The 13,390-nt window shown below is 37.2% G+C and overlaps 1 protein-coding gene across 3 annotated transcripts in view; it reads left to right on the top strand.

The window, feature by feature from the left end:
* Window positions 1-13,390, top strand: part of LOC107656190 (receptor-type tyrosine-protein phosphatase eta-like) — a 30,931-nt gene that overhangs the window by 12,170 nt on the left and 5,371 nt on the right. For all 3 annotated transcript variants that reach the window (XM_016443947.1, XM_016443945.1, XM_016443948.1), the window contains 15 exons: window positions 3,256-3,516; window positions 3,622-3,897; window positions 4,029-4,289; window positions 5,514-5,765; window positions 5,923-6,180; window positions 6,718-6,969; window positions 8,242-8,508; window positions 8,614-8,877; window positions 9,284-9,544; window positions 9,658-9,924; window positions 10,860-11,114; window positions 11,385-11,645; window positions 11,734-11,877; window positions 12,448-12,658; window positions 12,851-12,969. In XM_016443947.1, the coding sequence (XP_016299433.1) occupies window positions 3,256-3,516; window positions 3,622-3,897; window positions 4,029-4,289; window positions 5,514-5,765; window positions 5,923-6,180; window positions 6,718-6,969; window positions 8,242-8,508; window positions 8,614-8,877; window positions 9,284-9,544; window positions 9,658-9,924; window positions 10,860-11,114; window positions 11,385-11,645; window positions 11,734-11,877; window positions 12,448-12,658; window positions 12,851-12,969 (3,609 nt within the window). The remainder of the gene's footprint in view (window positions 1-3,255; window positions 3,517-3,621; window positions 3,898-4,028; window positions 4,290-5,513; window positions 5,766-5,922; window positions 6,181-6,717; window positions 6,970-8,241; window positions 8,509-8,613; window positions 8,878-9,283; window positions 9,545-9,657; window positions 9,925-10,859; window positions 11,115-11,384; window positions 11,646-11,733; window positions 11,878-12,447; window positions 12,659-12,850; window positions 12,970-13,390) is intronic.

Below are 13,390 nucleotides of genomic sequence, written 5' to 3'. Positions count from 1 at the left end.
ACCGTGTCAAAAGCAGCGGACAGATCCAGCAAGATAAGTATTGAAGATTTGGAATCCGCTCTTGCCAGTCTTTGGGCTTCAACAACTGAGAGCAAGGCAGTCTCGGTTGAATGTCCACTTCTGAAGCCAGATTGGTTGCTGTTGAGGAGGTTGTTCTGTGTGAGTAAGGCAGAGACTTGGTTGAACACAGCTCGTTTAAGTGTGTTTGCAATGAAAGAAAGAAGGGAAACCGGTCTGTAGTTCTCTAAAAGAGTTGGGTTAAGAGTGGGTTTCTTAAGAAGTGGGGTTATACAAGCCTGTTTAAATGTTTAGGGAAAAACACCAGTGTGAAGGGATGTGTTAACGATGCGAGTGAGTGCAGGTACAACTGCTGGAGAAATGGCTTGAAGGAGATGAGATGGAATAGGATCAAGCGGACAAGTAGTAGGATGATTCGAAAGGAGTTTGGAGACTTCTGCCTCAGAGAGTGAAGAGTTGATGAAGGAGGGGGAGGACAAAGGAGGGAGGAAAATGTTTTAAAGAGCGTGCGAGAGTTAGATGAATTGTTAATTTTATGATAGTATGTCCTTTTAGGACATGGAGACATGAGCAGAGAAGGAAGAGAGGAGTGACTGATACACAGTCAGCCAGTCAGCCTGGCCTGGAAGACAAGGGGCAGACAGTGTCTAAACAAGATGTAAGAGTGGAGCCAAAAGTATCAGTAGCACTTTTAGCATCAAGAGATGCTAACTGTTTAGGGGGGGGGTCTGCAGCCTGAGGTTTATCTAGGTGGATGTTGAAGTCTGACTGAATGTGATTCAAAGGAGCTGTTAATACCCAGAGAAGGTAAAGGAATAAATGTCCAATCATTAGAGATAAGCAGACCAGTACCTCCACCTCTTCCAGTCAGACGGGGGGAGTGGGAAAATGAGAAATTATTGGAGAGTGCTGCAGGAGTAGCAGTGTCCTCTGGTTTGATCCATGTCTCTGTCAGGGCCATGAGGTTTAGTCTTGAATGACAAGAAATAGATGTAATGAAATCTGCTTTGTTTACTGCAGACTGACAATTCCAGAGACCAATAGAAAAATAAATTGGTGTATTAGCAGACATGGGCAAAGTGCCCAGGTTGTTAGGATTGCGCTGCCTATAGTGTGTGATGCGTGGTTTGCGAGTGGTAGTAATAGTAGGGATATGGAAACACATAATAATAGTTGGTCATAAAAACTGAAACAGAAGTGAAGCAAGGTGTAGAAAAGAGGATGAATCAAAAGCGATACTTATGTCCCTTGCCGGTGTCCCTGCACGGTAAAGTCGATGGTCTTTACACTCTTCGGTCTTCACACGAGGGCTACCGCTGCCGCAGTATACTAACTTTTTTTTATACCCGTTTGACAAAACAGAAATTGAATTCAGCTGAACACACTTTACTGTTTATCACAACAAAGGGCTAAGAAAGCACACGACACTGACAAGGTATGCCATAGAGTACGAGACCAAACGCAACTTCAGCACGTCTCAACAGAGTAAACAAAACAAGCGTTTCCTAGCAATGACAACTGCGCTAAACACTGAGACAAGAAATAAATACTTATGATCTGCTTTTAACTTCCGCTGATTGACTGCTTCTCTCCAAGAGTATTTCTTTACACTGTCTTTTGCTAGCAGGGCGTTTCTGTTTTTGCAGTGTGCTTCTTTATTTGTTTGTGTTGTGAGTTTTGCAGCACATTTGCAGCAAATGTGTTGTCAAATTGATGAAGATGTTTTCTTAATTTTCAGGTGTTTTTTCTATTTGCATGGGTTTTTTCATTTGCAACACTTTGAGAAATCTCGGCCACCGTACCTGTATTATAACACTTATTAATTAATTGTTACACTGTGCATTTTAAATTTGGTTACAATTATTTATGACAAGAAATAATGTATTACAACACACATTATGAATAAATATAATGCATTATACCCTTTAATAACCCTTTATAACGCATTATACCTAAAGGCTTTAAGTAAAGTGTTACCAAAAACCTTCATTTCTAAATGAAAGTTCTGTCATCATTTACTCACCTTCATGTTGTACTTTAATGGCTTGCTTTCTTCAGTTAAACACAAAATAAGATATTTAACAATGTCTGGGGCTTTTTCCATACAGTGAAATTAATGATGACCAGAGTCTGCCAAGTTCCAGAAAGGACACAAAAATATGTCTTTAAAAATCATACAGTATGATAGCTTTGTGTGAGGAATCAATGTTTAAATTTTTCCCTCAGTTGGAACTCTCACAACTCACTTGTGCATATGCATATTCAAATTGTTGTGCATTAAGACAGTTCTGACATAACTTATGCCGAATTCATTGGTTATTGCATGTGACCTGACTGATTGCTACAAATCATATTGGAATATGTGCATGCACAAATTACATTTGAAAACTTTTCCGTTTTGGAGCTTGACAGCTTTTGGTAACCATCCACTTTCATTGTATAGCAAAAAGCAACGTAAATGTTTTGCTAAACATCTCTGTTTTATGGGAGCAAGTAAATAATGACAGACTTTCATTTTTGGGTGTCCATGTCCACTTTCTCACACTCACACATGTCCATGTCCACTCTCTTGCACTGATAGGCCCTGAGCCTGTTAGTAGCCTGTCTGTGCACTCCATCACTGTGAGCTCAGTGAACCTGAACTGGACACTTCAAAATGGCATCAGCCTTTATTATAGAGTAGCTTGGGGTGTAAACCTGCTTCTCACTACTAACCAAACCTCCATGCTAATCTCACAACTTGCACCCGGCACCAAATACACCTTCAGCGTCACCTCAGTGGCCTCTGATAACCGCACTGAGGGGCGTGCTGCTGAGATATCCCAAAACACAAGTAAGTACTATAGCAGAAGAGAATAGGGAGTTTAAAGGTACCTTTATTGTATTGTGGAGTAAATCAAAGGTTTGTGTGTGTTTACTTTTACATTACCGTTCAAAAGTTTGGGATCAGTAAGACTTCTTTTTTATGTAAGATTCTCTTATGTTCACCAAGGCTGCATTTGCTTGATCAAAATACAGTAAAACTGTAATAATGTGAAATATTATTAACATTTAAAGTAACAGTTTTCTATTTTAATATTTTAAAATGTAAAATGTATAGCATTTCTTATTTAACATTATAAATATTTCACTGTTGATCAATTCATATAAACTTTCTTTAAAAAAGAAAAAAATTTACCCCAAACTTTTGAACAGTCGTGTATGTATTTTAATGAAAGTCTGATTGTTTTTGTGTAGGTCCAGCACAAGTGAAGAATATCACTGTTCTGAATTCCAGTAACAGTAGTTTGACCGTGGAGTGGGCAGTCCCTCTTGGTCATGTGGACTCGTATATGGTGAACGTATCTGGTGCCGAGCTGAACACATCCATCAACTGTAACCCTCCCATCAACTCTTCAGTCATCAGTAACCTCATGGCAGGACGTGTTTACAACCTCACTGTGACCACCATCAGTGGAGTCCTGAAAAACAGCTCTAACATAGTGCTGGTTGCCACTAGTGAGTCAGAAACTTCACACACTCTCCATCTCCATCACCATAACATCAAACACAACCCTACATCTGCAGAACCATCATGAATTTGTGTGTGATATTTCCCTTTAGAGCCTAACCCGCCCGAAGCTGTCCGAGTGAGCGGACAGACAGATGTGTCTGTTTCTTTGCTGTGGTCAAAACCCTTATCAATGGATGGAGTCACTGTGTCCTATGTAGTATCATATAGATCTAACCAGCCAGGGGTCAACCTAACTTTGAGTCATACCAATTCTTCAAACGTGACACTCACAAATTTATTACCCGGCAGTCAGTACAACATCACTGTGGTCACCATAGGAGAAAAAGATCTCAGGAGCTCAAATGTAAACCTCCCTGCATATACAGGTACTGTAAAGCACACAGCACAGCATGCATTTTAGCTGTTGATGGTAAAAACCGCAAATTAAATCTACAGTTAGATTTACAGAATATTTTACAGGGTGTATGGTTGCATAAGCATGTTTGTGTTTCCACAGCTCCTAATGCAGTGCAAAATCTGGCTGTTTCTGCTGTGAGCACCAATTCAGTCAATCTGACCTGGCTCCCCCCTAATGGGAACTTCAACCTGTTCTCCTACAGAATCAACATAACTTCACCTAATCAGACTCTCAATACCACATCCAGCAATTATCAGATTACTCCGTTGCAGCCTGGGACTCAGTATAATTGTAGCGTCAGAGCACTCATAATGGCTGCCAACATATTTGGACCCTCACAGCTCATACAGTGTAATACCAGTGAGTGTATATACTACACATCTCTCTCCAAACTGTAGATGTACTGTCATACAGTAAAATGTTAAATATTTTAGTGTAAGTTTTGTGTAATGATGTTTTCAGGCAAGTAATGGGCATTTTGCATTATGCTTTAATTTTACAATGCTGCTATCCCTCTTTGTGTGTTTGTGTATATAGACTATATAATAAGTGGTAACCTTTTTTAATATATGCCTAATACTAGGAATATACAGTATATTGGTACCATACCATATTGGTTATTTGTCGATACTACAGATTTTTATCAACATAGACATTTATCAGGCGACTTTGGAATTATTTTTATCTTATCTTATTTTTACATTTAGATTTTTTTCCCCCTCATCTTTAAGTTTATCAGTCACACTTTATTTTAAAGTCCAATTCTCGCTATTAACAAACCTTTAACTATGACTTTTGCCTCAATAAACTTCTAATTTGCTGCTTATTAATAGTTAGTAAGGTAGTACAATACAAGTAAACAATACAAATAAGTACAAATTAAAAGCCAATATGTTAATAGTATGCATGCTAATAAGCAACTACTTAATAGTGAGAATTGGTCCCTATATCAGATTGATACCAATTAATCTTTAAAAAACACTAATAATGTATTAACACTGAAAAGTAGCCTATAGCAAATCTCAAATGAACATTCATTATTTTATACTATATTATAATGTTAAGATGCCTAAATTCAGTAGCATTTATTGCATTTTTCAATTTTAGACAAAATTGTATACAATTTTATCTGCCATTTATCGTCTCTTAGCCAGAACATTAAAATAATGGCTGGCTTAACCATATTGTTCAGAATATTAATATTAATCTTTACCTAATAGACTTTTGTCACGGTAGCAGCATAATTAACTTTTGACAGGAACGAAAATGAGGCTGTAAGGCTAAAGTACAGTACGTACAATGGATTGTACGGGATTGTAACATCTTTAAAAACACTTTCATTGGACAAAACTGCCTAAAAGTTTCAAAGGTTGTGAGTTGTGGAAATTACATGTGATCTTGAACCTTTATACAGTTCACACCATTTTAAAGGCAGCAAGTCTATCCCTCAAAAGCCTTGTTTTCATTCACTTTAAATTCAATATGGCTTCTACCTTGGCTAAGGTCTTTAGTCTTTGCTTACTTTAATTCACACACATTGATATGTAATAAGTGCAGAATATGACTATGTGCATTCTCTTTCAGAGCCACTGCCAGTGACTAATTTAACAGCCTCTCCTGTTGGCACCACCGAGATGTGCCTTTCATGGCGCCGTCAGATTGACTACAAACCTTCATATCAGTATAATTTGAGTGTAAATGACGAACAATGGATACAGAGTATCAATGAGACTGCAAATGTCACTAACCTTGTCGCCGGGAACAACTACACCTTTACTGTGAAAACTGTTGCAAATGGCATGAGCTCTGATTTTGTAGCCATCTCTGCATTTACAGGTATTGCAATTCACATATTACCCCAAAACTTGTTCATTTTATATTGCAACCCATTAATGGCTTTGTATCATAACTTTCCATCTGTGTTGCTTACAGTTTTGTCTGTTGGTCTGTGCTATTGAATAGTTTTTCCTCCTCTCTTATTTGGTGTTATCAGGGCTTGGTAAAGCATCCAATATTTCTGCGGTTGGCACTACTCAGAGCATGAGAGTGGAGTGGAGACCACCTAATGGCACTGTGATACTCTACAACGTCAAAATCCTGTTGAACAGAACTGTTTTAAAGACAGAAAACCGAACGAATGCAACAACCGTGCTGTTCTCAGACCTGCTACCTGGAACTCAGTACAATGTCATTGTCACAAGTGTCAGTGGACCCATAAGGCAGGACAGCGATAGTGTATCCAATGCCACCTGTAAGACCCTTCACAAACCCCAAAACAAGCACACACTTTGAATTATGTATGTACAAGCCCTACACACGAATAAAACACACACTACATACTGTTGTATCACCATATACTGATTTGTATGCACTTTGAGTGTGGGAAAAGGAAGTAAGGCATTTGCTTTCAGGAGTAAAGAGCTGACTAATCCGTTTTAACCAGGCATATTACACTGAAAATAGTGCTAAAGTGTGTCTTTTTCAAGAAAGGGTATTGCACTGTTTATACGACTGTGCAGTTTTTAGAAATTGCGCAAGTTTCCTAATACTTTTGCACAACATGTGTTACTAACGGTTTGAAGTTTTAAAGTAAAAGTTTGAGTTTTGGGTATTAGGTCACCATTAGCTGTTTGTGTTACAGCTGCAAACGTTTATAAAACCATTAATGGATTTCATTATTTATAACACAGTACATATGAGTAAATGAGACTGTCACATGATGGCCTGTAGGTGGTGCTCTATGCCTGTGTGTGTATCGCAGCTGTAATTTATATTGTTGTCATTCCAGTGCCCACTCCTCCTGGCGAGTTTGTGATAGTGCTGAGCACAAACTCACTGAACATCAGCTGGGCTCGACCACTTAACATGAGCTCAGTATCACACTACTTCCAGTTGTCATACAGCAACAGCATGCTGAACTGCAGCCAAAACTACAGCTCTCTGACGGGACTCAGTGCAGGTGTCCAGTACAACATCAGTGTGAGGACTGTAGGTGCAATGGGATATTTCAGCTCTCCTAAGTATCTCACTGCATATACAAGTAAGCAATGCACATTTGTAGACTTATCCATGTTGCTTGCTGTAGACAGGTATCTGATTTAATATGGTGGATGGAAATCCAAAAGGTTGTAATGTTGCATTGTTGAAAAAGAAAGAAATGTCCGTGTGCAGTATTTTTGTCATTGAATTAAAATAGATGGTTCTTTGGAAGAAGATGATAGTTCAAATTAAAATTCAGAAATTTTTTACTCACCTGTTGCTCCATAAGATCTTTGTTCATCTTAGAAACTCAAATAAAGCTATTTTTAATATTCTGTCATAATTGTTGTACATATATTTTATGAACAGATTTAACTTAGTGTTGTGCTGGCCTTGTGCATGAAAACTAATGAGGTTCTCACACGCCAAGCAAGTATGGTTGAGATTCCATTTACCAAATTTGATTCACTCTATGTATGTTGATCAATGTTTATATGTGACCCTGGACCACAAAACCAGTCATACTGTAAGTCACACGGGGATATTTATAGCAATAGCTAACAATACATTGTATGGGTCAAAATGATAAATTTGTCTTTTATGCCAAAAATCATTAGGATATTAAGTAAAGATCATGTTCCATGAAGATATTTTGTAAATTTCCTACCGTAAATATATCAAAGCTTAATTTTTTATTAGTAATATGCATTGCTAAGAACTTCATTTGGACAACTTTAAAGGCGATTTTCTCAATATTTAGATTTTTTTGCACCCTCAGATTCCTGATTTTCAAATCGTTGTATTTCAGCCAAATATGGTCCTGTCGTAACAAACCAATGGAAAGCTTATTTATTCAGATGATGTATAAATCTCAGTTTCCAAATAATGACCCTTATGACTGGTTTTGTGGTACAGGGCCACACATGTGAATAAAAGCCTAAGTTAATTCTGTTAAAGTGATCATGTCCTTTCAGAAGACTTGGATTAAACCACTCAATTCATATGGATTACTTTTAAGAAGTTTATTAACTTTTTGAAGCTTGAAAATTTTGGTTGCAATGGATGGATAAAAATTACAGTATATGAAAAGAACTAAAATATCTTCATTTGAGTTCTAAAGAAGAATAAGTCTTATGGGTTTGGAATGACATGAGAGTGAATAAATTATGACAGAATTTTTGGGTGAACTGTCCCTTTAAGGAACTTGTATGTTGGAACTTATTATTGTATGCTATACTGGTGGTTAATGCAGTTTGTTAGCGAATAGGACCCTTGGTGCTGTACGGCCCATTTTTGAACAGATGTGTATGTGTTTTTTATGAATGGTTTTCAGATCCTTCTGCAGTAACTGATGTAAGAGTGATTGGATATACAGAGACTAGTATAACTCTGAGCTGGCAGCAGCTTGATGTTCAGCAATTCGGTTACTCCTACCTGCTCACCTTCACACACCCTAATGGCACAGCTGACCAGAAGACTGTGAGTAACACCACAGCGCAGCTACTGTCACTGCAGTCAGCTAGTCAATACAATATCAGCATTGTCACACAGACAGCTGGCGGCACCAAGTCTGATCCCCAGTTTATAACTGCCTGCAATAGTAAGTAACCACACTGCATATGGCAACACAGTACTTAATACATATTTGCTACATATATCATGCTATCACATCTGCTCTACAGTCACTTGTATGATTGTTTTCCAGAGCCGTTTCCGGTTTCCTCTGTAAACCCTGATGTTCTGAATGTTTCTGCCGTGAAGCTGAGCTGGTCCCGTCCTCTGCAGTACCACAATGGCTTTTCCTACCACGTTTTCGTGTCCAACTGCACAGAAAATAGTCGGAACTTGTCGACTTTCTCTGAAAACATCACAGTTCCAGACTTGCAGCCTGGCACCCTGTGTCAGTTCAGTGTGTATAGTTTTGCCTGTGGCATTCTGGGACGACCAGTGAACGTCTCTGTCTTAACAAGTATGTACTCCTACACATACTCACCCCTCTTATACACTTTGTGTATCACTGCCTTTGGGAAAACAATACCGGAGTATTTCTAATGTGTTTTACAATATATGTCTTATATATTATGTTTATTGTCGTCTTGTCTGATTTATTGTAATTGTACTCCATATACTAATCCGTAATCAAAAATTGACTTGTATATATTGTTTATATATTGTTAATGCCTTTATATGAATTATTGCCCGGACCTCTGAGAGAAACATAATTTAATTCTCCCATGTCGGGGCTGAATGACAATAAAAGTGAACTCGAACTTGAACATACTCTCTTTTTGACCACTTTACTTTCTTTTTTCTCTCTCTCTCTCTCTCTCTCTCTCTCTCTCTCTCTCTCTCTCTCTCTCTCTCTTTCTCCAAAGAGCCCTCTACAGTGATTCCCAAACTAGATAATCAAGGCTCTAATCACTCACTCTTGGTGACGTGGGATCATCCTGTTGGTGGGCTGGACCTGTACATTCTGAACATCAGCAGTGAAGGATGGAGCAGCTCTAAAGTTCTCAATAGCACTGAACACAATCACACCTTCAGTCAACTAAAAGCAGCAACTGTCTTCACAGTCACACTCACAACTGTCAAAGCAACCTTCTGGGAAACATCTCGTTCAGTAAAAATGGCAATTTGTGAGTATTCAACTCCAAACATAGTTAGGAAATCATGTGTTAGGACATCTCATGACTTCGTAAGCATGCACCATAGTGGACCGTAGTGTTTATAGATTCTAATTGTGTTGCAGATCCAAACAGACCAGGAGAGATTAAGATTTTGTTGAAGAGCAGTCATTCATTGTTGTTTCAATGGGATGAAGCTGAGAGTATGACAGCTGGCAGCTTCAACTACAGCCTGACCTACTGGCCCAGCTATAATACCAGTCAATATCTCACTCCTAATAACACTTTCCTTTTGGACGGCTTGCGATCTGGAACACCCTATAATGTTTCTGTGGCTACTGTAGGCCCGATGGGTTTCCAGAGTGACTCTATCAGAGTTCATGTAACCACCAGTAAGTTTTGCACTTTCGAAATTATAGAACCGATCAGTTACATTGAAATAATATTCCAATATACACACATTTTGTGGTTAAAACATTTTTTATAGAAATTAATCCAACAATATTGAGCAAGGGCACATTGAAATTATCAAATTTGAGATTAATAATGTTTATAATGTCTTTTGAACGTTCTGTTCATCAAATAATTCTTAATATTAAAAAAATATTTCAAAAATATTAAGCTTTTTTAAAACTGTTTTCAATAGTTAAATAATAAGAAATGTTTCTTGAGAAGCAAAGCAGAGCATTAGAATGATTTGACATGAGATGACACTGAAGACTGGCGTAATGGCTGCTGAAATTTGCCATCACAGGAATAAATTGCATTTCAAAATATATTCAAATAGACAGCTGTTATTTTAAATTGTAATAATATTTCACAATATTACTGTTGTTACTGTGTTTTTGATCAAATAAATGCAGCCTTGGTGATCATAAGAGATTTCTTTCAAAAACAGAAAAAAGTCTTACCAACCACAAACTTTCAAACAGTAGTGTATGGAATATTTACACATTGAATTGTCTTTGAATGCATTTTGCGAGTACACTGATCCTAAAAGGACAAATAAAAAGGAATAGTTAATTCACAGATTAAAAATAGCAGTTATCATTTACTTTATCATTACTTCTATTATTTCTTCAATGGAACACAAAAGATGAATTACAAAAAATGATCCTTTCTTCTATATAATGAGAGGACTGGAGAACTCGGAACTGTCAAGCTCCAAAATGTGCTTAAAAAGTAGTCCATACCACTTGGCATGTCAGTAAATAATGACTTTAATTTCCATTTGTTCCATTATCACAAAATGATGACGTTTTATGCTGTTGGGATGGGGTTTCCTCTCCTCTAAAGTCTTCATCCTTCTCCCCGCATCTGTTTTCAGAGCCTGATCCTGTCCAAAACCTACAAGTTGGTTCCACAACAATAAATAGCATTTCTGTCATTTGGGCAAAAGTGGAAGGGGTCCCAAAATATGTAGTAAGAGTGTACAGTGAGAAGGAAGAGAAAAACACAACCACTATAAATAACAGCATGACTATACACAGTCTGATGCCTTCAACACTCTATAACATCAGTGTGCAGAGCAGCACTTCGGACAACACAGAAGGAGAAGCTGTGTGGCTGCAAGCATGCACAGGTTAGTACAAACACTATATACTGTTATACATGGTTTTAAAGCAGAACTGTATGAAAAAAGCCATTTGCAGCATTCAGCGCTGAATTGTTATTTCCTGTGCTGTGTAGTTGTGTAGTTTTCCAGCTCGCACAGACATGTCTACTTTAAAAATGCTGATACAATAATCATGAAACTCTTTAGTCTGGTGAAGTTCAGTAGATATCGTTTTAAAAGTCTTAATTCAAATAAAGGTCAAATAATATTGTCTTGGGTGTGTTTTACTGTGTGCAGATGTAGCGCCAGTGGAGAATGTGAACTGTACGGGTCCTAATTTAACCTTTCCAATGCTTAACGTCTCATGGAGCCCTCCTCCTGGTAAATACCAAGGCTTTGAATTTAAGCTGAACTCCTCTGACACAAAAATGACCTTCAATCTAACCCACACCTTCACTGGACTTAAGTACAACACTCTGTACAAAGTCATGCTCTGGACGATTGGTTGTGGGAAGAAGAGCACAGTGGAATCGATCACCTGTATGACTGGAATCACAAGTAAGGAAAGTTACTTCTTATTTTATGTTTATATGTGGGTGCATATCACATATTTCTTGTTTGTGTGTGTGTGTGTGTGTGTTTATAGAACCTGTTGTACCTAAAATAACAGCAGTGAGTATATCTGAGCTACAATACAACAAGTTTACTTTGAATCTTCAGTCGGACATCTTTAATGACTCAAACGGTCCTGTGCTCTATTATGGTGTGCTTGTCTACTCCGGCATTATTGGTATGTCAAATAAACCTGAGACTTTTATGTTCTCTGAATTCATCGATTTGTATTTGTAACATTTTTAAGATTTTTAAAAACTTGGTAGAAAGTCTCTTATGTTCATCAAAGCTGCATTTAGAAAATACAGTAAAAAATGTAATATTTTGAAATATAATTACAATTTTAAAAAGACTGTTTCTATTTGAATATATTTTTAAATGTAATTTATTGCTGTGATGGCGAAACAAAATTTTTAGCAGCCATTACTTAAGTCTTTAGTATCACATGATCCTTTAAAAATCATTCTGATAGTCTGATTGTGTGCTTAAGAAACTATTTTTTTCATCACTGATAAATATTGATGTTTTTGTGGAAAAGTTATATATTTTTAATTAGTAAAAAAAAAATCTGCATTTATTTAAAATAGAAATATTTATTTATTTATAATTGTTTTCATTGTTACTTTTTTGCTTGTCAATATATAATATAATATGGGGGCATTAAAGTTAATAACGTATGCAAATAAATGTATATCATTTAAAAAAAATGGATTTTGGATTGTCAAATCTTTGGTTTTGCCTATTGCAGATTGCTTGGACAAGAGTAACAAGTTTGATCAATGCCTGTTGAACACCTACGAGGACTGGAAAGCAAAGCGGTGCAGCACATTCCTGGCTGTTGTCAGGAAACCGGGTCAAACAGGGTCTAGAAATGTACAGACACAAACAATCATCATTGGAGATGAAACTATGTGGGAAGGTTACAAAAATGGAGAACTAAATGCAAAAGACACTTACAAGTAAGTCAATATACTTCCCAAACGTTGAATTAACTTCAGTGCTGCATTCATTAAAATCCATTATAACAATGTAATGGTTATTTCCATCACTAAATTAAACTGAACTACTGCCTTTCACAGCTCCATCAGCTGCACTACTGCATTGGTTGCTGTCTTCTGCATTATGCTGTTATGTGTTTGGCTTTCTTGCAGTGTTGCTGTCATTGCTTTCACTCGTCTGGAGATAAAGAACAGTTTAGTGGATGTTTCTAATTCATACTACTCCATGTCTGAGTTTTACCAAAGTCCCGTCACACTGCCAGAGAACCCAGGTAAAGACTGGGACACTTTCTCTCAATATTTAACTTAATTGCATTGGCGTTTTCAAAGTAACATGTCACATGAATTTTACTGATGTGTTTCAAATACCCAGAATTCTTCAAAAGCATACATTTAAATCAAATGTAGAAGCCTACTATTTGACAAGCACATTTTCATCCAGAGCAAACATTTAGATGAGATTACAGCTGGGGTTCTCAGACTTTTTTTTTTGGTCTTTTGCCTATGTTTAGCATTAAAGGGGTCATATGATGCTTTTTTAAAGATCATTATTTTGTGTATTTGGTGTAACAGAATACGTTGACATGCTTTAATGTTCAAAAAACACATTATTTTTCAAATACTGTACATTATTGTAGGTCCTCTATGCCCCGCCTCTCTCAAACGCTTCGTTTTCTACAAAGTCCCTCCTTC

Source organism: Sinocyclocheilus anshuiensis, unplaced genomic scaffold, assembly GCF_001515605.1.
Source record: "Sinocyclocheilus anshuiensis isolate Anshui unplaced genomic scaffold, SAMN03320099.WGS_v1.1 scaffold1429, whole genome shotgun sequence".
In the NCBI taxonomy this organism is placed as follows: domain Eukaryota; kingdom Metazoa; phylum Chordata; class Actinopteri; order Cypriniformes; family Cyprinidae; genus Sinocyclocheilus; species Sinocyclocheilus anshuiensis.
This window is presented reverse-complemented; position numbering and strand designations above follow the sequence as displayed.